At 40.2% G+C, this 24,884-nt stretch overlaps 1 protein-coding gene across 5 annotated transcripts in view; it reads left to right on the top strand.

Annotated features, from left to right (window-relative positions):
* The first annotated feature begins 456 nt into the window (after positions 1-456).
* Rapgef4 (Rap guanine nucleotide exchange factor 4) overlaps positions 457-24,884 on the top strand; it is a 306,593-nt gene continuing 282,165 nt past the window's right edge. For 2 of the 5 annotated variants that reach the window (XM_004857682.3, XM_087200374.1), the window contains exon 1: positions 463-615. In XM_004857682.3, coding sequence (XP_004857739.1) covers positions 551-615 — 65 coding nt within the window. In that variant the 5' untranslated portion in view covers positions 463-550. Of the gene's footprint in view, positions 616-18,627; positions 18,649-24,884 lie in introns of those variants that run through there. The other 3 variants (XM_004857683.3, XM_087200386.1, XM_087200368.1) reach the window with 3 other exon arrangements.

The raw sequence follows: 24,884 nt of genomic DNA on the forward strand, positions 1-24,884 counted from the left end.
CCCTGGGTTCCACCCGCAGTCACCGCGGTGCCCCCACCCCACGCCTGTGTAATCCTCCCTCCACCCCTCCTCAGAGGGAGACAGCAAGGTGAGAAGAAGCCGCCCGCAAGTTTGGACAGCTGCTGAGGAAGACTAATGGGTTTCTAAGGAGACAGAAAGGCAGCAGCCATTTTAGTGGCACTTGCTGTATGAAAAACATATAGACGCTGACACTGCCCCCTCCCCACACGCACCCGGCGGAGCCCGCCTCAGTCCCCGCTGCCGAGGCCCGCGGGGAGGGTGGGGCCCAGGCCTTCCCGGACGCTGGGGCCACCTGTCGCAGGTGCCCCCACCCCTCCCCGCAGCAGCGGCGGCGGGGCGGGCGGGACCAAGGGGCTCCCCACCCCACCCCCGGGCGCCGCAGTGCAGCGCCCGCCGCGTCCCGCCCCTCGGGCCCGCAGCACGCGCGGGAGGACGCGGGGTCCGCGCGGGGCGCAGCGGGAGGCGGAGGCGGAGGCAGAGCGCGCGCCGAGGTCGCCGCAGCCGGGGACACCGCGCGCCGCTGCCCAACATGGTCGCTGCGCACGCTGCCCATTCTTCCTCCTCCGCCGAGTGGATCGCCTGCTTGGATAAAAGGTATCTCGGGCCGGGTCCGCAGCCGGGCTCGGGCTCTGCAGTGCCCCCCGGGCCCCGCGACCCCGCGGGCACCGCCACCCGGAGCCTCAGCCGGGTCCCGGGGCGCAGCGCGGCCGGGCTGCGGGCCGGGGTCCTCAGGCGGGGGAGGGGGCTGAGGTCCCGGTCCTGGTCCGGTCCCTGACGCGAGCGGACACAGACCCCGCCTCTCGGGGGCGCCACCTGAGTCCGAGCGCTGCACGTGGAGGGGAGGACGCGTCGCCGCGTGGACCCAGCGACCGCCTGGCCTTCGCCCCCTGCGCCCTGCCGCTACCCGGGCTCCACTGTTCGGTGGGGGTTTGTTTTCTCCCGGCCTCGCGGGACGGAAGGAAGGATGGATACACACCGTCTTCCGGCTTTCAGACCATGGGGTGGATGTAATTTAAGTTTTCAGGAGGGGCGGGGGCTCGGGCAGGTGCAGAGTAACACTCTTTTTTTGGTTGTTGTTCCTAAAACAAAGTGTGAGGGACGCAGCGGTGCCGAGTCCCTTGCTGAAATTCACAGTCCTCTGCCCCCACCGTCGCTCGCTGTAGGTCTGAGCTAGGAAGGTCACGCGGGAGATTGCTTTCGTCTTAGTATTTGCTTCTTGGGAAAAGACCCTTACTCTAAAAACAAAATTAAAACCATAAAGCATGTAACTCTAGGGAACAGCTCTAAGGAAGGTGGTGTCAGGTGCAACAGTGGATCGCAGTTGTATGCAGGCACTGACAGCATAATTTTCTGTTTGTCCAGATTGCAGGGTTAGCAGTGAGCATTACACAGTATGTTAGCAATTATAGTTTATTACCCTGATTAAAAGGTGAAACATCTGAACTTTTAAGAACTGAGCAAGAAATCTTGCAGAGTGAACTGCCACTGAATTTCAGAGCGTGGTGCAGAAGGGCAGTGATTATCTTGCAGCTATCTGCATGACATCTCTATTTGCATTTGTGTGAAGTATTTTGTGCTCTGCCATATTGAAAAATTTTCAATTAGCAGATTCGTAACCAGCTCGAACTTGAGAATCTTCAGCGTGACATGCTGTGGATACTCTATTATAGGCCTTTGATGAAAAATATTAAGTAATTGAGAAAAGCTAAATGTAGCTAATTTGAATAACTTAATATATCTGAGGAATAATCTTGACTTTGAATTACCACACAGTAGCGATAATTTTTGGCAGGCATTGCCCCATTTATGTTTAAAATGATGTGTACTAATATTAGGAAAGTTACATGCAGTAAATAGTAAGACAATTGAAGTGATGGCTAAATCATACAGAATTATGTAGAGGAACTAAGAGCATATTTAAGTGCTATTTTTTATTTAAGGCTGTATTTAAGAGCCTGCTAATGTGATAAGTAATCTCAATTTAATAGATTAGGAAAAGTGAATTATAAAACAAGAAACGATCAAGATCCTGTATTTAATGCTTCCTCATGAGTGAGATTTTTAGATAATAAATAATATACTTCTATTTGTAGAAACGCGCGGCGTGTCATTTTTTTGAACAGTTGGTAATTCATTAGTCAATAAGCACTTATGGTAAAATCAGAGCAGTACTAATATACATGGGGCATATTTATGCTGTCTACTCTCTTTTCAGAGTGTGATTCTGCCTAAATGATTTTGTTTGGAATGGATTTTAAGAGCATGGTGCTTTGATTTAACGCCACCGTTCATAATGGGGGAAAAAATCTCCTAGGCAAAAAAAAACACAAAAACCCACCAAAAAAACCTCTCCCAAATACTAGGCTGGTATTAGTGGAGTGTGGATGATTGTGGACAGATCAGTAAGTTGAGGATTTGAGGCCCAGAGCTGTCCCTAGTTCTGATCTTGGAAGACTTGTCACTTTTACCTCTTTGAGTGTCTGAAAAATGAATCTAGGACTGTCTCAAGCTTATCTCCCAGCAATGAGTGGACAAATGCAAGAGAAAAAGGTACAAGTGCTTTAAAAACTGCCAGGTGCTGTGGAAGCATTTAATTTTTTGGTGTTAAGACAACCCTGCCTGTACTGCTGTTGTGGTGCCAGAATTCCTATGAAGAGCAGATTAGGAATGGCAGTCTCATTTTAAAAGGCCTCAGGTGACATGTGTTAAGGTTGCATTTTTACTTAGATTGTCTGTCTACTTATTTATTTATTCATGTATTTATTGAAACAGGGTCTTTCCATGTTGCCCTTTGAACCTCTGGACCCAAGTGGTCCTCCTATCTCAGCCTTCCACGTAGCTAAGCCTGTGCGTGGGTACCACCATGTCTGGGGTGTCTGTTTATTTTTTAAGGGAGGGATGCAACACAAAAATGAGAGTTGCTTATTGTCTTGGGGAGTGAGGGGTTGGAAATGGGGCAGCTGCATAAACAACTGACCACAGTTCAGTGGTAAGTGCTTTAGTGGAGGTGTGGAAAGCACTTTCGGAATGCAGGAGGGAGAGTCATCAGGTCTGCCAGGGCCTCAGAGATTAAGGGACATTTTACCAGGCAGAGACTAGGGAGGGCATGACAGGCAGAGGAGCAGTTTGAGCAAGGATGCAAAGATGTGGCATAGGAATCTGCTAATTTCTTTCCACCATAAATTCCCCTTGTGACCAAATCTGGAATATAGGAATATGTACTCTATTTGTTTTTTTGTTTTTATGAGTCAGGTTCTCTCTATGTATTTCAGGCTGGCCTTGAACTCACTGTCTATCCCAGGCTGGCCTCAAACTCTCCTTGATCCTCCTGCCTCAGGCTCCTGAGTACTGGGATTACAGGTGTGAGCCACCATGCCCAGACTATGTGCTCTATTTTTATAAAACCTTTCATTATAGATGTCTTTCAATCATGCACATGAACAAAAAAAGGAAGGATGGTACAGTGGACTCCTGTGTACAATTTGAGGTATATTTCTGGGACCCTTTAACTTGGAACAGAACTGGGAAGTGTAGTTCAAATGACAACTTGTGAACAGCTAGGGAAAGAGGAACCCGGGGATTGAAAATAAAAAAGCAGTGAAAATACAAAATATGTAGAAGTAAAGAAGGGTACAATGAAAGTTGAAGCAAAGCAAACAAACAAGGAAGACAAAGTCTTGGAAATGTGTGTTCAGGACAGGACAGTACTGCATAAACTTGTATGTGGGGAAGGAAGTTGAAAATGTGTAGCTGTGAGAATTAGGTTAAAGGAAAAAAATGTAAACCTTCTTATGAATCTGCCATTCATGGTTTTGGACACTGGAGATGAAAGTCTACAAATGCTGATCTTAAAATCAGAAAAATAGCAATTGTTTGGATGTATAAATCAAAAATTGAGAAATCTCAGCAGACACATTGGCAAAGCTTAGCATTATCTCATGGGTTTTATAATTTTTTTTCCCCCAGCAAGTGTAGTTAACTAGGAAGGAATTACATGGTTCCCACTATTTGGGATTTAATATATGTAAAATGTCACTTTTTGAAAAAGTATGCTGACTGTTGTTTAATTATAGTGAAAGCATTTTTCTCACAAGATTTTAAGTTTGCTGCTTGTGAATTTAAGAACTGTTTCCAGGTCATCGTTCTGGTGATGGAAAGGGAGCATTATGATGGGACAGGGACCACATGTAGTCACATGTGTTTGGTGAATCATTGCCAGTGTTTGTCACGGTGGAGCAGGGCTGGCAGTCTATGGCCTACGGGCTGATCTAGCAGCTGCTTATACATGTCCTACGTGAAGAATGGTTTCTACATTCTTGATTGGTTGGGAATAAAAGAGTAATATGTTGTGACCCATGACTTTTATATGCAATTCAGATTTCATTGTTCATAAACAATTTCATTGGAACACGGCCACACTTACTTGGTTACATATTGTCTGAGGCTGCCTCACACCACAGTGGAAGAATGGAGCAGCTGTGACCAAGACTTGTGGTCTACTGAGTTAAAATATTTACTATGTGAACCTTTCCAGAGAAAGTTTACCATTCCTTGCTCTAGAAGAAAGAAGCTAGCTGACAGTGACTGACAGTGAAAATACTGGAGACAAAACAAACTGTGTCTTCTTTTGGGAAGGAGTTGACGAGGTTTAGTTCCCTGACCTTTAATGAAGAGTTCTGTGTTGCCTAGGGGGTGGCCAGACCCCAGCTGTTTGGCAGGCTGAGGACTCCTGGCTTCACAGCCCAAAGCAAAAGTCCAGATTAACACTGTTGAATGTGTAAGAAAGGTTGTGATCTTTTGAAAGCAGCGGAGGACTTTTTAAAAAAGTGTTTGTGTTTCTTTCTTTTTTTTTTTTTTTTGGTACCAGGGATCGAACTCGGGTCCTTGCGCTTGCTCAGCAGGTGGCGAAACCACTGAGCTAAATCCCCGGCCCTGTGTTTCTCTTAAGAAATACCTTTCTTTTAAGAAATACCTCTTAGACAGTCTCTTTGCACCTGACTTACCCCCCACCCCCACCCCAGCTGGATGTTATGTTAGCTATTTTGATGTGGTTGAGTAAGAGTGAAAGAAATCAAGGAACCAATTTGTTAAAACCAAAATACTTTGTAGCACACATGGTGTGAGAAGATGACTCAGATATCAAAGAAGCATTAGACATGGTTCCACCCTTGAGGAATGTAGAAGATCAAAGAAGCACACAGAGCAGGAGCACATCCCTGGGAGAGGCTGGTATCTAATCAGGCAGGTTCCCAGGGGTGACATTAACCTGGTAATTTCTCCAGGGCTCAGGGCTGGCCTTGAAGCCCTGAAATCCTGATTTGTCAGCACATCAAGAATTAATGCGTCTTTCAGTGCCGGATGCATAGGGACCAGACTCGGAGACCTTAAAATACCAGACAGTTCATTCATTTGACAATAAAATCTGTAGCATCCGAGAAGTGGACACTCACATCCTCGGGCTAATGTGTTCTTTTTCTAGGCAAGCTGAATGGGAAATCTAATTGTCACTAGAAGCACATTGGATCCATTTAGAGAGAGAAGCGAAGCTGCCAGGAGGTCAGGATGCTTATGTCTCCTGACCTGCAGAGTGCATTCTTTTCCTAGAGTGACAGAGCATGGGAATGGAATTCTAATCAGAAGATGGTTCTGGGAATGCTTCAGGACAGCTTGGCTGGCACCTGTAACAGTTAGATGACTGCTACAAATCCTCCCATAGCACACTGTGTCCAACACTCTAGTAACCTGGGTCGGACGCCATGGTACTTAATCACCTGTTTACATCTCTTTTCACATGCCTTGACATTAGCCCCTGTAGTTTTTCATCATTATTCCAGCTCCAGTGCAGTGCCCTGACTATAGAGGGTACAAATGGGGCAGGGGTGAAACGGTCACATGCATCCCTCTTGGGGATGATAGAGTGGCATCTGCAACCCTGTAGGCGGCTTCTTGTATCTTGTCTGTACTGCTCCTTTTGTGTTTCCTGGCTGATGTGCATTTTTTTGGACAAAAATAATATTTCATAGCTGTATTGTAATCTACTCTTTTAAAACAACAACAGTTTGTATTATGGAAAATTTCAAACTATGCCAAAAGAAGAGAGAGCAGAATGATTCCTGTGATCCTTATGTATCCCCACCCACCCCCCAGCAAGCTTCACCTCATGCCCAGGTGTGCTTTATCCATACATCAATCTCCCCCTGCCCCCAGGATTATTTTGCCTTCAATTCCACATAAGGTACTATTTCAGTCTGTAAATATTTCATGTATGTCTTAAAGGCAATGACTCTTTATAAAGAAAACAATACCATTATCACATTAAACATCTTGACATTAGTAGCTGTGCTTCCTGGCACTTGCCTGTAATCCCAGCTACTCAGAAAGCTGAGTCAGGAGGCTAGCAAATTTGAGGCCAGCTGGGGCAATTTAGTGAGACCTTGTTTCAAAATTTAGAAAGGCGAGGCTGAGGGTGTAGAGTGCTTGCCTAATATGTGTGAAGCTCTGGGTTCAATTCCCCAGTACTGAAAAAAATTAACACTGGCAGTTTGTATCAAAATCTAAATAAGTTGTATTGAGTTGTCGTGATTTCAGATCTGAGTTCTCTCTCGTGATGAATTTCTTGAGGAAACTGACAGTTTATTTTTACAGTCTGAATTTTAATTGTTCCCCTCTCATGACTTCTCAGATGTCTACCTCCTATATATCTTGTAAATTATTACTCGAGTCTAGAGCTTGAGTGGATTCAGATTTGATTTTCTTTTTCACAAGGAAGCTTCAGCGAGACACATTGCGTCAAATGCTGTCTTTTTGTGATGTTAGCAATACACTGTTTTAAAGTTGAATGCTTGGCAGCTATTTTGCAGCTTCTTAGAGGACATCTCATTGTGGCCCCAAATCCTTGGGAACACATAATATATATCAGTTAGATACAAACTAACAGTCTAATTAGGGTTAGATTCTGTGGTGCTGACTTTCCTCACCCTGGGGGTTCAGGGAGGGAGAGTCAGCCCACCCTGGGTCTACGGGGGCTGGGGACACACTGGGTTGGTGACCCCAAGGTACAGAGGGCTGGGAGGAACCTCCTGAGCGCAGCCTACAAGCTGGAAGGAGCCTTCAGAGAAGTGGTGCTCAGCAAGGCAGACACAGCCCCCTTGTGGTAGCTGGGGTTCCCCCAGACAGATGTTGGCCTGCTCCAGTGAGGGTGGACTGGCAGCTCCATTTTGTTCGAATTCCCCACAAGTGTGTGAGATTTCATGGCTCTTCTGTGGTATCTGCTTAAGCTCCTGGACCATCTCCCTGGGTTCTAAGGCAGTTCATTTTTCTTCAGTCAGAGTCAAACCCATCTTATTCAGAGGCAGGGGGAAGACTTTCCCTCCCAGTGCTTTGAATTCACAAATTCAAAGAGGAAGAGGAGGGACCACCTCAGGAGTCCTGGGAGGCCCAGGAAGAGAAAGAGGATGGGAGTGACTGGGTGGGGAGGATGACAAGGAGAGAACCTGACACACCAGCTGGCTGCCCAGAGTGGAGGCGGTGCCATCCTGGGCCTGGTCGACTCAGCCACATCCTGTGTACCCGCTGGCTTCCCCTGCCCGAAAGGAAGAACACAGAGCTGCCACTCTTCTCCTTTCTCTTCGGACTTGGCTCTTTCTTGGAGCATGCACCTGTGCTTTAAGTATTCAGATTACTGAAACTTCACATCTTTGGCACATGGTCTAGACCAGGTGGATTTTTGTCTCCTCTTGGATATTCCCACACAAACATCCCCTTAATATGTTGTGGCAAAGACTGTTTTCCTTACTTGCTCTGATACAGAGACTGGAGAAACATTTATTTCCCATCTTTCTCGAGGCTGGGTGTCCATGTGACACAGGGCTGGCCCATGTACATAGCAGAGATCTACCAGAGACTTCCAGGGAAGCCATTGCTTTACTGATGAAATACAGAGTGATTTGCTACCCCCTTCTCTTTTTCCTGCCTGGAATCATTAACTGAGGCTTGGGCCTGTGGCTGCTAGCCTGTCATTGGGAAGGACCAAGGGAAACATGAAATACAGCTCTGACTATGTCCAGCTGTTGAATGTAGATCAATAATTGTCTACCTTCAGATTTTTTTGTTTTGTGATGAACGTGCCTCTGTTCTAGGCTATCATTTGCCATCAAAACCATCTCTAAGCTATCAAGTTGATACCTATCTAAAGTTTTCATTTCTCTTCATCCTTCTCCCCACTGCAGTGTAGTTTTCTTACTTTCCAATTTTTTTTTTTGGTACTGGGGATCGAACTCGGGACCTTGCACTTGTGAGGCAGGCGGTGGAACCACTGAGCTAAATCCCTGGCCCCGACTTTCCTATTTTATTAATGAAGTTATGGGTGTCTCATTCTTAAAACTTTGAAGTTACCTATGTTCTCCCTTTCCTGTGTCATTTTTTTACATCTAACCAGTCACAAATTCTTCCTTTGACTTTTATGACATTATTCTCTATTATTTTAAGGTCTTATCATTTGGGTCTCCTCATTGTTTCCTGCTTCTGGTCTGGAAAACATGATATATTCTAATCTGCTTTGTTTTAGGATTAGTCAGAACTGGATGCAAATTCTGTCACCTCCACCCCCTTGCTATGTGATCTCTACCTTTTTAGCTATGTGAACTATTATGATTTAGATTTAAGAGGTTTTTCAAAATCAAGTGTTCAGGAGTCAACTTTTTGTTGTTGTTGTTTTTGTTTTTTTGGTATTGGGGATCGAACTCGGGTCCTCGCGCTTACAAGGCAGGGGGCAGAACCACTGAGCTAAATCCCCAGCCCAAGGAGTCAACTTTTTGGAAGGTGATTGGATCACAAGGGCTCTCACTTCGGCAGGGGAATAATCTATTGACGAGATCATAATTTGATGGCATTATTGGGAGGTGATGGAAATATGAGGAGGGGCCTAGTTGAAGAGTGTGGATCATGAGTATGTGCCCTAAGTGACTATATCTGGTCCCTGGCCCCTTCCTCTTGGGTCCTCCTGCTCTCTTTGTTCCTGGTTGCCATGAAGGAAGCACTTTTCTACCACCATGCCCTTCTGCCATGATGTTTCTGCCTTGCCAAAAGCCTGAAAACAATAGAACCAGCCAACCATGGACTGAAACCTCTGAAACTATGAGCAAAAGTCAATAAAGCTTTCTTCCTTTAAATTGTTTTTCTCAGGTATATTTTCACAGTGATGAAAAGCTAACATATGAGCCAAGTTATTAAACTTTCTGACCTCTGTTCCAAAATCTTCAAATGAGGCCATTATCCCTACAGAGATGGGCGTGTTGAGGTTTGGGGAGTAATGCAGGTGCAGCTGCATGGTCATCTGTAAATAGAGTATATTGTAGGGATTAAGATCTTGGAAGGCTGAGTGTGTAGGTTCAAATCTCAACTTTGATTTTTTTTTTTTTTTTTTTTTTTTTTTTTGGTACCTGGGATCGAACTCGGTTCCTTGCACTTGCGAGGCAGGCGGCAGAACCACTGAACTAAATCCCCGGCCCTCAACTTTGATTTTATTAATGGTGCAACTTTAGGCAAGTTATTCAGTTTTAGTAGTTGCTTTATTGATTCTTCAGGATTTTTCTATGTAGGGCTCCTTTTCTTTGAATAATGGCAGTTTTACTTATTCTTTCTGTTCTTTATGTCTTTTTTTGTTTATTTTTCTTACCTTATATTGGCTAGGCCTTCCAGGACAGAGTTGAAGGGGTGAGAGTGGACATCTTTATTAGATTTCTTATCTTACAAGAAAGAGTTTACTGTTTTTCCATGATGTTAGTTGTCTTTCCCTCTCTCCTTCCTTTCACAAATTATTTTGTCAGAAATTATTAAGATGATCATATGATTTTTCTTTTTTTTTTATTCTGTAAATATTGAGAATTTGCAATGATTGATTTTCAAGTGTTAAATCAACCTTGCCTTCCTGGGATAAATACCAGTTGGTCATGATGCACTACAATTTTAATGTATTGCTGTATTCAACTTACTAATATTTTATTAATAATATTTTTATTCTATCAATGAGGAATATAAACCTGTAACTTTCTTTGTAATATTTTTTCAGGGTTTGGCATCAAGATTGTTTTGGTATCATAAAATAAATCAAGAAAGATTTAATTTTGTTCAATTTTATTCTCTTCATTTTTAAAAAAAATTCTTTTATTGGTACATTTTAGGTATACAGTACGTTTATCTTTATCATTGGGTGCTTGTCCCTGTACATGATGCATCTTGGTTCTTATTTTTTCCCCCATTACCTGTGTGCCCTTCACCCCCTCCACCCTTCGCTATTTACATAGATTTTGTTTTCATTTTTTTTTCTTTTCTCATAATTTTTCCTTGCCTTTCTTTCTTTTCCCCTTCCCCTCCCACCACCCCTACACCTTTGGACCTTTTCCTATTTCAAATTATCAGTTATTTGTTTTAATGATTTTCATCCTTATTTACACTTTCAGTTTCTCACACTAAAGAAACTATTTGGTATGTACACATGTGTGTCCTATTTATTTCACTTAAGAGTATGACCTCAATATGCATCCATTTAGCTATTAATGTCTCTAGTTTCTCATTCTTTATGGCTGAGTAGTACTCCATTTTATAAAAAAACCCACATTTTCTTTATCTAGTCTCCAGTTGATGGGCACTTGGGGTGTTTCCAAGCTTTAGCTATTACAAACTGTGCCACTATAAACATGGGTGCACATATATTGCTGTGGTATGATTCTTTTAATTCTTTGGGGAAGATACCCAGCAGGGGAATAGCTGGGTCAAATGGAACCTCTGGTCATAGTTTTTGAGGTATCTCCATACTGATTTCCACAGTGGTTGCACCAGTCTGCACTCCCACCAGCAATGGAGCAAGGTTCCTTTCTCCCCACATCCCTGCCCACATTTGTTATTGGTCGATTTCTTGCTAGCAGCCATTCTTTCTGGGGTGAGGTGGAATCTCAGTGTTGTTTTCTTCTGCATCTCTCAAATGACCAGTGATGTTGAACATTTTTTTCATATATTTATTTGCTGCTTTTACTTGTTTGTCTGAGAAATGTCTGTTCATTTCAGATGCCCATTTTTGAATTGGGTCTTTGAATTTGGGAGGTCTGATTTTTTTCAATTCTTTATATATTCTAGATAGTAGACCTTTGACTGAGGTACAGCTGCTAAAAATTTTTTCCCATATTGTATCTTGTCTCTTAGCTCTTTTGGTGGTTTCTCTTGCAGTGCAGAAGCTTTTTAATAAGATGAGATCCCAGTTGTTGATTCTTTGTGCTAGTTCCCGTGCTACTGAGGTTCTGTTCGTAAAGTCTTTTCCTATGCCAATGTCTTCAAGAGTTCTACCTAACTTATTTTCCAGCAAGTTTAGTGTTTCTGTCTTAATATTTAGATCTTTAATCCACTTTGATCTTAGTTTAGTGCATGGTGATAGGTATGGGTCTAGTTTTAATCTTTAGCAGGTTGAAATCCAGTTTTTCCAAAACCATTTATTAAATAGGCTGTCTTTCCTTCAATGAGGGTGGTTGGCTCCTTTGTCAAAGATGAGGTGGCTGAGTATGTCTGAAGTTGTTTCTGCATCATCTAATCTATTCCACCGATCCTCAGGTCTGTTTCTTTGCCAGTACCATGCTGATTTTATCACAGTAGCTTTGTAGTATAGTTTCAATTTGGGGATTGTGATACCCCAGACATGTCTCTGTTGCCTAGAATTGCTTTTGCTATTCTAGGTCTCTTCTGGTTCCAAAAGAATTTTTGGATTGTTTTTTCTAGTTCTGTGACGTATATTGTTGGAATTTCAATTGGCATTGCATTAAATCTATATAGTAGTTGTGGAAGTATGGCCATTTTCACTATATTTGTTCTTCCTACCCAGGAACAAAGGATGTCTTTCCATTTTCTTATATCCTCCTCGATCTCCTTTTTCAGAGTGCTGTAGTTTTCAGTGTAGAGGTCTTTTGCTTCCTTTGTTAGGTTGATTCCTAGATATTTCATTTTCTTTGGATGCTATTGTAAAAGGAATTGTTTCCCTAATTTCTCTCTCAGTGAGTCTGCTATTTGTGTATAAGAAGGCTATTGTTTTTTGAGTGTTGACCTTATATCCAGCCACTCTACTGAATCTGTCAATTAGGTGTAGAAGTCTTTTGGAGGAGTTTTTTGCATCTTCTATGTAAAGTATCATATTGTCAGCAAATAATGACAGTTTAAATTCTTCTTTCCTATCTTTATTCCTTTTATTTCTTTCTCTTTTCTAATTGTTGTGGCTAATGTTGCCAGAACTATGTTGAACAGGAGTGGTGATAGTGGGCCTCCTTGTCTTGTTCCTGATTTTAGTGTGAAAGTTTTGAGTTTTTGACTATTTAGTGTGATGTGGGCTGTTGGCTTTTCATAAATAGCTTAATCAGGTTGAGATAAAGACCTTCTATTCCAATTTTCTGTAGCGTTTTTATCATGAATGGGTGTTAGATTTTGTCACATGCCTTTTGTGCATCTATTGAGATGATCATATGGTTTTTGTCCTTGACTCTGTTGATAATAGTGTATTACATTTATTGATTTACACATGTTGAACCATCCTTGCATCTCTGGGATAAATCCGACTTGTTCAGAGTGTATGATCTTCTTGATGACCCTCTGTATTCTGTTTGCCAGTATCTTGTTGAGGATTTTTGCACCTATGTTCATTAGGGAGATTGGTCTGTAGTTCTCTTTTTGGGTTGGGTCTTTCTCTGGTTTTGGAATCAAAAAAACACTTGCTTCCAGGAATGAATTTGGAAGCCTTGCTTCCCTTTCAATTTCCTTGATGAGTTTAAAGAGTTATGGCAATAGTTCTTTAAATGTCTTGTAGAATTCAGCAGTGAAGCCATCAGGACCTGGGCTTTTCTTTGTTGGTAAATTTTTTATTACATTTTCAATTTCACTCATTGTAATTGGGGTGTTTAGAATTTCTATATCTTCATTTAACTTTGGCAATTCATATGTATCTAGGAATCTGTCCATTTTTTCTGTGTTTTCCATTTTATTAGTGTACAGGTTCTCAAAATAGGTATTGATGATCCTCTGGATTTCTGCTGGGTCTGTTGTGACTTCACCTTTCTCTTTCGTAATTGTGTGGATTTGATCCTTTTCTTTCCTTTTTTTCATAAGGTTGCCTAAAGGTTTATCGATTTTACTTATTCTTTCAAAAAACCAACTCTTTGATTCATTAATTTTTTGTATTGTTCTCTTAGTCTCCATTGCATTGATTTCTGCTCTGATCTTTATAATTTCCTTTCTTGTATGAGCTTTGGGTTTGTTATGCTCTTCTTTTTCTAGGAGCTTGAAGTTCTGCATTAGGTTATTTATCTGAGTTCTGTCTGTTTTCCTAATATGGACATTCACTGCTGCGAATTTCCTGCGTAGAATTGCTTTCATTGTATCCCATAGATTCCTGTGTGTTGTACTGGCATTATCGTTTACTTTTAGGAACTGTCTAATTTCTTCTTTAATTTCCTCTGTGACCCATTGGTTGTTCAGGAGGGTGTTATTCAATTTCCATGTGTTTGTGGGAGTTTTGCGGTTTCTTATGTTATTGACCTCCAATTTTATTGCACTATGGTTATTCCCTTCATTTTTAAAAGAACTTAAAGAAGATCGATGCTATTTCTTCTAAAAATGTTTATCAACTGGGTCAGCTATTTTCTTTGTGTAAAGTATTTTTGTTTTGTGTTTTGGTGCTGGAGAATTGAGCCCAGGGAATACTGAGCTACATCACTAGCCCTATTTACTTATTTTTAAAATTTTGAGACAGGGTCTTGCTAAATTGCCTTAGCTGGCCTCAAACTTCCTGAGTATCTGGGATTACAGGCATGCAGTACCATGCCTGGCTGCAAAAAGTTTTTTGATGGCATATTCAATTGTTTTTGTTGTTATGAGGGATTGAACCCGGGACCTTCTCACTGACCTATCTCCCCAACTCTTTTCAATTTTTTATTTTGAGACAAGGTCTCACTAAGTCATTAAATTATTTAGGTTGGGCTCAAACTCATGATCCTCTTGCTCTGCCTCTTAGATTGCTGGGATTATAGGCATGTACCACCATGTCCAGCTAGATTCAGTGTTTTTAAGAGAGGACTTTTCAATTTCTGTGTCTTCTTGTGTCCTTTTTGGGAAGTTCTTTAAAAGAGTTCATTTCATCTAAGGCATCAAATTTATCGGCATAAGTTCATAGAGGATATTATCCTCTTATTATCCTCAGTATTTATAGCAGTGATTCTTTTTTTTCCTCTTATATTTGTGATTTTGCTGTTTTTTGGTTGTTCTTGCTAGGAGCTCCTCAGTTTTGTTAATCTTTTAAAAGAAGCAAATTTTAGTTCTTTATTACTTTTGAGAAATTCACTGACTTGTACTCATTATTATTTCCCTTATTATTCTCACTTTGTGTTTAACTTGGGTTTTTTTCCTGGCTTCCTAAGAGTAGAAATTTAAGATTATTATTTTTAAACCTTTCTTCTTTAGGAATATAATCATTTAAGCTATAATTTCTCATGACCAGCATAAAGAATAAAGCATGATTATTTCATTATTCCATCTTTAAAACGAAAACTTTTTCTGCTGGAGAAGTATCCACGTTAATGCTGGGACCTGTTGACCCCTCAGCCTTGTGGAGAAGATACTTTGCAAGGTGAAGAGCAATATCGTCAACACATCCTAGCAGTGACCAGCAATGGATTTCATAAGGCTCCTTCAATACAGCATTAAGGAACCTTAAGGAATCGTAGTTTTCCTGGGGACCAATATAATACATAACTTTCTGATGGTCTGACTTAAACCAGCAAAAGATTTTTAGGATATTTTTGGAATAGATGGATTACTTCTTTTTCAAGAAATCCTCCAGAAGTATTTTTTTTCCACATCTGAGCCATTGATAATGACTAAAATTTGGCTGCAATGACTTTGAAGTAGTATTTTCTAGTAAATACTGTACCTGAAATGCTGCTATTTTATGTTATTGGCTAGGTAAAGAGTAATACTTTGGAGTCAGCCAGACTGGGGGAAAAATTATATTCTTATATCTTAGTCAAACAAAAATGCATGCCTTAATGGTAGTTTACCATCTCTCGGTGAAGATGTAGGGGTGAGAAAGAGGGATATTGGTACTGCTTTAACGCACAGATGCATGGTGATCAAGAACCCGCAGGTTTTGCCTTTATGCCACGCATGGCCCTATAACTGTAATCGTGGAAACCAAGGAACATATGTTAATTGTGATGACACACTTTTAAAATACTTAGCCACATGTGGGTAACAAAATTTTCTAAAAGCCCTTTATTGAATAAAATTAGTTGTAAAATGTAAGCATATTGAATAGGATGATTTGCTGTATAGAAATACTACCTATAAGTTAGTTAAAAGTTCAAGATTCTTTCTCTTTTTTGATTAAATGGAGAAATAAATTTTAAAGACCATTTGAAAGTAATATTTGAGATGCTGATGATAACTAAAAGATATTTGATAGGAAGCAGACATTACTTGCAACTTAATAATCTCATTTTTGATGTGTGAAATTTGAATTCTCTTTAAACCCTAAATGAAGGTGTGCCTGGTATTTGAGCAGTTTTGGCTTCCAGTCATTGATTTCTTTCGTCTTTATTGAAGTACAATTAAACAAAAATTATGTATCATTAAGATATACAGCTTCTTGTTTTGATATATGAATTCATTGTGAAATAATTGTCACAATTAAGCTAATCAGTGTGTTGGTCACCTCGTATAGTTGTGTGTGTATGATGAGAACATGCAAGATCTACCCTTCAGCAAATTCCAAGTGTACGATCAATACTGTTGACTGTAGTCACGTTGCTGTACATTTGATCTCCAGACTTATTCATCCTGCATAAGTGAAATTTTGCACGCCTTGACCGGCATCTCCCCATTTCCTCCTCCCTTAGACCCTGGCAACCACCATTTTGTGCTCTGCTTCTACCAGTTGGATAGTTTTCCATTCCACAATAAATGAGATCATGTAGTGTTTGGTTTTCTGTGTGTGGTTTCTTTTAGCATAAAATGACTTAGCATAATGACCTCCAGGTTCATCTGTGTTACAAATGTCAGAATTTCCTTCATTTTTAAGGCTGAGTAATATCCCATTGTATACACAAACACACATTTCATATTTCTTTATCCATTCATCTTTTGATGGATCTATTAGGCTGTTTCCAAATCTTGGCTGATGTGAATAACGCAGCAATAAACATAGGAGTGCAGAAGTCTCTTCAAGATACTCATTTTATTTTTTTAGGATGTATACTCAGAACCTCCATACTGTTTTTCATAACAAATATACAATACACATTCCCACCAGGAGTGCACAAGGGCTCTCTTTTACCACATTCTTAACCAGTACTTTTTTTTTTGGTAGTAGAGATTTTAGTGGTGTGAGATGATAGCTCATTGTGATTTTGACTTGCATTTCCTTATTGATTAGGGGCATTGAACACTTTTTCATGTATCTGTTGGCCATTTTGTATATCTTCTTTGGAAAAATGTCCATTCAGCCCTTGCTCATTTTTAAATCATTTTTTTCACTATTGAGTTGTATGAGTTCTTTGTTTATTTTGGATAGTAACCTTTTATCAGATACATACCTTGTGTGTATTTTCTCCCATTCTGTAGGTTGCTTTTTTACGCTGTTGATTATTTCCTATGCTGAGCATTATTGCTTATTTATTGGATACATTACAGAAAAAGTTAAGTTCTTGAATCTTACATATTTTATCAACTCTTAACAAAAGTGGGATATAAGAAAGCTCCTTGCAATTCTGTTTATCTCTTCTTTACTTGCTGCCTTCTAACAGCCTTATGCTCTCTTCTACCTTCTCCAACCCAAATATGTCATAGGAAAAGTTCAGATTTTAGTTATTACACACTGTTCATCTCTTCCATTGTGCATTCCACCATTTCACTCTCTGCTCACTGTGTGCTAGGCACTCTTGCTGTTACGCATTAGTGAAAGAAATTGACAAGGCCCTTGACTTCATGAGTTGAAATGTGTACTGATTTAGAAGACATTCATTCATTCATTTGGTCTTAAACAAAACCAAACTCATAAGTACCTAGTGTGTACTGGATGCTGTTCCAGCTGGTGAGGAAGATATAGTGGCGAACAAGACAGGAAAAGTTAAGTGGTAACAAATGCATTGAAGCCAAAGATAAGAGGATGTGGGGGTAGCGAGACCCAGTAAGCAAGACCAGACCATCGCTACCACCATGCAGGTTAGTGATAAGAGCAGTGAAGGAAAATAAAGCAGAGCAAGATAGTTACTGAGAGAGAATGGCTAGAGAAGTTGTTCTGCAAGTAACATTTGATCAAAGACCTTGAAAGAACTGAGAGGTCACCTAGTTTGAATTTAACTCAGTGTAATCCAGGCTTTGCTGAATAGTGAATGAGATATCTCAGAGAACAGTCAGGATAGTGCCCGTGGTGAGGACACAGGCTGACAAAATACAGCTCCCTCTTTTTGCTGGATAACAAGGCCTTTTGGGAAAATACTCATAGTTTATTAATTGCTCTTAATTGGACTAATAGGTGAAGATAAATTCATAAAATGGCAAAGGGAATAGAGGAAAGGTTTTGGAATTTTGGCTTATCTTTTCAGTGTTATTATTTAAAGATATGAAAAATACTGTGCACTTTAGTTTTCCTTCATGATAATTTTCAGCCAGTAGAAAGCTAACCCTAGTGAATTGGTGTACCATTCAGCTGGGAAGCACTTTCACGTAAATGATGGTATAAAGATGCCATCGATGCCGATGACCTGGCCAGTGGTGGTGCCCCCATCCCTGTCAGTGTCATCAGTTCCTGATGGACGTTCACTGTTCAGATTTAGCCAGTTTAGTTTTACAGGGATGAATCTGCTTGGTAGCTCTGTAGCGTCAGTGTCATTTTAGGCCTGTCAGGGTAGTGTCCTTGAACAAGAAAATGGTCCTGCGTACGTAGGAATCTCAATAATTTCTCATTTTTTTGTTTTGTTTTTTTGAGACAGGCTCTCACTGTGTAGTTCAGGCTGGCCTTGAACTCACTGTGTAGCCCAGGTTGGCCTTAAAGTTGTGGCGATCTCCGTGCCTCAGTCTCTCAAGTGCTAGGATTAGAGGCATGCACCACCATGCCCTACTCCCAATTTCTCATTTGAAGTCTTTGCTATCTTAAACAATTTTTCTATCATTCCACCAATTTCCTTTTAATGATATTTTGTCTGGAATTTTTATCATACAGTATTTTCCTCAGTGTGATATAGCATTGTGTTTTAAATTTTTTTCTTGTCAAAAATGGAAGGTAAAATAGTGAAACTCTGTTATGATGTTTGGACTCCACGTGTACATTAGACTCGTAAATATTCCCAGGCGGTATTTGAAGCTCTAAATTGTTGAGTTAGAGCTACGTAGTTCGTAGCTAGATTTTACATTTTACTCACCTAAAATCATTTTGAAACTTAGACAAGGAATCCCGGTTTAATTATCCAGACCATCAGAGCATAAATAAAGGAGCCATCTATTCCTACAGCAGGGTGCAGTCACAGAAGACTCTGGAGGAGAAGAACAAGGCTGCCTTATCTCAGCGATCTCCTGAGTGTTGCAGACTCCAATGCCCACCGGGTAAAGTGAATAGACTATAATCTTATTGTGCTCTGACTGACTGGTGCTGTAACTGTACATTATCAGTGTGTGAATGCGCCTTATCTTTTTCTCCATTGCCTTTTACATTATCTCCATTGCTTTGCCTCCTACCTTTTTGGCACTTCATTTGGTATTTATCTTAACAACTTTAGAGGCTTGATTTAGAAGTCAGCATTCAGTGGGCTACAGATGTCAAAGTAAATTTAGTTATAAAAACCTTGTGGGTTCCAAAGATTAATTGTTTTTTGTCTTATCAGAAATTTAACTCTTAAGTATCCACAGGAGAAATGAGCACTGAATCTGCATCTTAGAGGAGCTTATAGAAATCAAAAGTGGGTGTCACTTACCTTGGTGTTATTTTAGGTTATCTGAAAGATAAAGTAGTCAAACTGCAAAACAGAAATAATTTTGAAAATGTATATATTATTCATCACTTTTAAGGAAAGAGTGTAGGCATTGATGAGAAGGGAAGAGTGAGCAGTAACAAAATTTTAAAAATAGAAGAGCTGAGGGCCGGGGATTTAGCTCAGTGGTTCCACCACCCCCCTTGCAAGCACAAGGTCCCGAGTTTGATCCCCGGTACCAAAAGAAAAAAAAAAAAGAAGAACCAGGCATGGTGACAGATGCCTGTAATCCCAACAGTCTGGGAGGCTGAGGGAGGAGGATCCTAAATTTGACCCCAGTCCAACTTAGTGATGTAGTGAAACTGTCTCAAAAGAAAAAATAACAAAAGGGTGGGGATATAGGTCAGTGAGAAGGTCCTGGGTTCAATCTCTCGTTAAGAAAATAAAAAAGTGACTTAAAAAATGAGCATGGTTGCACACACCTGTATTCCCAGTATCCTGGCAGGCTGATGAAGAAGGATTGTAAATTTGAGGTCAACTTGGGCAATTTAGTGACTTAGGGAGACTCTCAGAAAAACAGAACCAAAAAATGGCAGGGAATGAAGCTCGGTGTGAAAGCCCTGGGTTTACTCCCCAGTACCTCAGAAAACAAAAGGCTGAAAAATTACCTAAAAGGGAGCTTTTCTTCTTTCTATTTTAGTTGCGCTAACCTCAATTTTCTTTTATTTACTAACCTATTATTGATTTTTATCTATCTATAAAGAATTTTGCAGTTAAATTCTGCCACATAAATGCCTCTACAAATAGAGACACTTTTGAATCTCTTTATTTTGAATTGGGCCAAACAATACAGGTATACAATTAACTTTATGTATTGAATTCTACCTATTTAGTAAATACCATGGTACCTTGGTTCACGAACTTAATTCTTTCCACGATTCTGGTCACAAACTGAATTGGATGAGAACCGAATCAAATTCAGTGGTTAAGATCAATGTTGACCTTATGGGGAAATTTGATATGGTTCTCGTCCAGTTCGATTTGCAACCAGAATTGTAGAAAGAATTAAGTTTGTGAACTGAGGTACTACTGTATAATTGACACTCCATTGATAGGGACTTTTTTCTCATAGAACTGCTATTGAAGGAATTAAACAGAGGTTGATTTTAAGGACATGAAATATTGATAATGAGGAAAATTATAGGAGAAAAGAAAGATGTGCTTTTAGAAAAGCTCAGTGATGTGTAGGTACTAGAGCACGTGGCTGCGACAGCAGTACCACTCCTTTGCTGACATGAGTGACCTGTGGCACAGTTGCTGTCACCGTGACCCTCTGACTTCCCTTGGCCTGTGAGGGTTGCTGTGGATTGTACATGAGCTGATAGTGCCCCCCACATCCCCTGTTCCATGCCCACTAGCTTCTGTCTGAGCTACCAGTTGACTTGTATTGACTTCTCTCTCTTCTTCCCTCATGGAAAATGGCAAGAGCTTGTGAAAGGTTACAGTGATTTGAATACATTTCAGTTGGGCCAACTCAAAGAATTTCTGGCTTATAAATATTAATTTATTTCTACAAACCTTATCACCAGGACTAACTGGTTATAAAATTTTAGTGTATTTTTCGTATGAGTATTTTTAAAATATGTTTCAGCTTATGCTTTGTGGTTCATGCCTCTTAAAATGAACAGTATAGGACAATTAATTCTTAGGTTATTAAAAATCTTATACATATAATTTTTAATGGCTGAAATAATTTGGATCATATGGCTTAAATTTTTTCTTATTTTTGGACAGTTAAGATATTTGATTGTGATCACTACTATTACAACTAATTCAGGAATGTTGTACACAGTATTAAGTGTTTTCCTGTGCTTTATGCCTCCTTATTGATAGAGTGACTTACTTTCCTGATTGCTGGGGCACAATACCTGACAGCCACAGCTTAAAGGAGGAGTGACTTATTTTGGGTCATGTTTCAGTCCATGGGCAGCTGACTGTCAAGGAAGAAATGGCATGGGAGATGGACATGGCAGAGTAAAAGCTGCTCTAGGCATGGTGGACAGGAAGCAGAGAGAGACCGGAGGAGCCAGGGAGTGAGATGCACCCTTCCAGGCCACATCCTTTCAGACCTGTTTCCTCTGACCAGGTGGAGACCTCCAAATGGCACATTGTGCAATCAATTCATCAGAGGACTGATTCATCACTGAGAACAGCACCCCTGTGATCAGTCACCTCCCCAAGTCTCTGCCTATGATTGCATGAGGCTTTGGGGGGACATCTAGATATGCAACTTAACAGAGCTAGCCACAGAACTAGATTTAAGAAGAGATTTAAGATTTTTGTATATATCTTTACATTACTTTTTCGTAAAAACAGTATGATAGCTGCTATTATCTATGTTCTATAAATAAGGACATTGAGATTTGGAAAGTTAAAGTATTTGTCTAGAGTCACACAGCTGATAAATGCTAGGGAACAATGCAGGGTTGAAAGCTCAGACCCTTTCCACTATTGCTGTGTTTTAAGTATATTTTTTATTCCTTGGAATGTGAGTACATAGTGCAAGGATAAAGGGGCTTGTGATGAAAAAACAAATGTGAAGCATAATAGGGGGTAGATATTGGGAAGTAGAAAGAACATGTTCGAATGGGAAGGGGAATGGGGGAAGGGAGGAAGGGAAAAGGAAAAAAACGGAAGCAAGGCTTGTGTAAATGTGGAGGGCAGTGGGGAAAATGAAGCATTAGATATATTATCTACAGGTACAAATTCCCTTTGATGAATGTGATCATTATATGTGACAAATATGTACTAATAAAAAAGAAAAAAATTTTTTAAAATTGGAAAATGTCAATTCAGCCTTTTTGGAAGTCCCCAGCATCCGGGACATCACTGTAAGGAAGACACTGACCGTGTGGCTGCAGAGGTCTGGGAACACCCCGGAATGTTCTGGCCAGCACAGGCTATGACAAGTGTGGTAAAGAAAGCAGGCTGTTGCCAGAAGTTAAGTTTTGTATTTTACTGGGGCCCCAGTACAGAAACTATTTTAACTCAGGATTGAATTAAAAGTCTAAAAGTCTAATATTTGTCTCTTCAGTTAGGATTAAATGACCAAAGAGAAACAGTGTAATGAATAATTAAAATCTTACTAAGTTCAGTCCCTTGAGATTTTATGAATGTTTTAAAAATTAAAAAAAACATTTAGCTAACAGCAACCATTTAAAAAATTATGTTTAAAGACTTTTTAAAGTTTTCATTTTTATTAGTACATGTTTGCAGCGTATGATGATTACATTCCTTGTGGGGAGTTGACACATGTACCTAACACTTTTTTTACCCTCTTCCTCTCCCCTTTCTCCCCCTGTCCTCTCTTGATGCCCTTCCCATTTGAGAAAGATCTACCTCCCTACTTCTTCTTTTTTTTTTTTTTGCTACTGGGGATTGAACTCAGGACCTTGTGCTTGCAATGCAGGTGCTGGAACCTTTGAGCTAAATCCCCGGCCCCTACCTCCCTACTTCTTATTATCTTGTCCTATGCAGTCCTGACTTGTGTGTGTATACATGAAGTTCTATGCAGTTTCATGTCTTGTTTAGAATCATGTAAATACCATCATAATCCACATACAGAACGTTCCATCTCTGTAGGACTTCCCTTTGCTGTGCCTTTATAGCCATGCCTACTGCTGTCCTGTCAATAACAACTCATTTAAAAAAATGAACAGATAGATCTTAGGAGGTAGATCCGACCCCATTTCATTTCTTTCACGGATTCTGTAGGACTCTATGTTGATAACTGATGGAGTTTCAAATATGGCTTGTTAGATAGTGTTTACTAGAACAGGAAAGACAGCCAGTCCAGTTGTTAAATACTTTTAACACCCAAAAAAGCTGCCCTTAGTTCTCAGTTTGGGGGTGACCTTAAGCAAATTGGAATGGTGCTCTGTGTGCTCCACTTCCCATTCCTCCAGCCTTCTGTGCACTTTGCCTTGCCTCCTTGCACCTGCTGTGGCACCCCAAGTGCCCAGGACTGGCAGGATGACCGTCTACCCCAAATCCTACCCCTCACACTGCTGTTTCCACGGTAGCTGGTCTTGCAGGGATCCTGCAGAGAGCTGCTTCCCACCCACTTGAACTTCCTAGGTGTCCCCACTTGCTTGATTCTGCTTCCCACGCTCCCACCAGAGTCTTTGGGTTGATATTTCTACCTGTCTCGTACCTCTCTTGTAGGCTGGTCTCTTAAATGGGAAAAGTGGGACAGACTCTTAGGGCCCCAAACCTGGAGGTGGACACAGGACGGTAGGGCACTGAGCCTTACTCCTCTTTTCTATCTTTTATTTATTTGTTCAGAGCCTTGTGGTCCCAAATTTTGTAACCATTAATAAAGTAATCTGAGCTAATGTTTTAAAGAATTTAATTGTAGAAGTGATTGTATTTCAAAATAAGAATTCCTAGAGATGAGGCATCTTTAACAGAAAGATCAAGATGGAAGTTACACCGTAAGAGCCTGGTGGCCTTTTCAAGATCTAGTTATCTAGATATGTGTGTTCTAACCTACACTTGATCTTACCCAAAAGGCCGAGAAGTGATGTGTGTCTTCTAACCTAACTCTAGATGTAATCCACCTGCCCAGGGCGTACCATTTCCCAAGCATTTTGGCCAATCCAGAATCTTCTGCCAATAAATAGAGGGAGGGAGAATGGGACATAAAAGGAATTAAGATATATTATGTACATGTACCAACTCCCTACGATGAATGTGATCATTATGTGCTACAAACGTGTATTAATACAAATGAAAAAATAAATTAAAAAATGATCTTTTATATGTGGTGTCTAAATTATAAAAACCTCGACTTACATGGAGTTCTGAAAACCTGTTGAAGTCTCAAAGTTGACTGCAACGTGCTGTTTTGGAACATAAGATTAATTTGTAGATCAACAGCAATAAACAAATAGCTGAAAGCCAAGTGGGGTAGTTATTTGCTGTGAGTCTTCAGTTACCTAACGTCACAGAGGAGTTAATTTCATACAGATTTATCCCAATAAATCATCCAAATTTAGCACTATTTAGTGATTCTGGTAGCAATACTTAAATGCAATTTAATGACTTTTCTAAAGCATACCAAATATAATTTATATTTTCCTTGATGATTGAGGCACAGTATCTTGAACATAAATTAGTACCTTGTGTTGTAATACTTCGATTTCGAACTATGTGGCTTATCTGTTAAAACACCAAATGCTCCCAGTGATTTTTTAAAAGTTCAGCCTGTTTTTTGTTTTATTTTTGTCTCTTCCCTGGTGCACAGAAGCTGTCGTTTCTTGCTTGCTGCCCTTTAGTTTTCCGTCCTGTCTCCTTTTCTTGAACAAACATCATATATTGCTTCTAATCCCTTGACTTAGAATCCAGCCAATCAAATTTATTAGAGCTGTAAGCATAATATGAGCTCATGTATTTTGTCCCCTATTTTTCCTCTGAGTAAAGTATCTAAATTTTAGTTTTACTACTCAGAGCCTTAGTTTTGGATTCACAAATCCTTTCAAGTTTACTTCTCACTCTTGTTATTATTGTTTTTTTAAAAAATAACTGGATTTCCAGATAATTATTCTCTGGATAGTTGAGGCTTTACTGTAATGAGCTTAATTCATGCATTCAACATTTATTGAATGCCAAGGAAACATCTTTTAAATGCTTAGAGTTCAGTGAGCAAAACATCAGTGAGCAAAACAGATCCTTGCTTTCATAGAGATTATTCTCTAACAGAGGAAGTAGATAATAATACACATAATTAACAAACACATTAAACATTATTATGGGAAAAAACCCTAAAAAGCCAAGTGGATCTCAGTTAGAGATCAGGAGTGCTAATGGGGG

Source organism: Heterocephalus glaber, unplaced genomic scaffold (genome assembly GCF_053883595.1).
Source record: "Heterocephalus glaber isolate CG9 unplaced genomic scaffold, H.glaber_assembly_v1.0 deba00000347, whole genome shotgun sequence".
NCBI lineage: Eukaryota > Metazoa > Chordata > Mammalia > Rodentia > Bathyergidae > Heterocephalus > Heterocephalus glaber.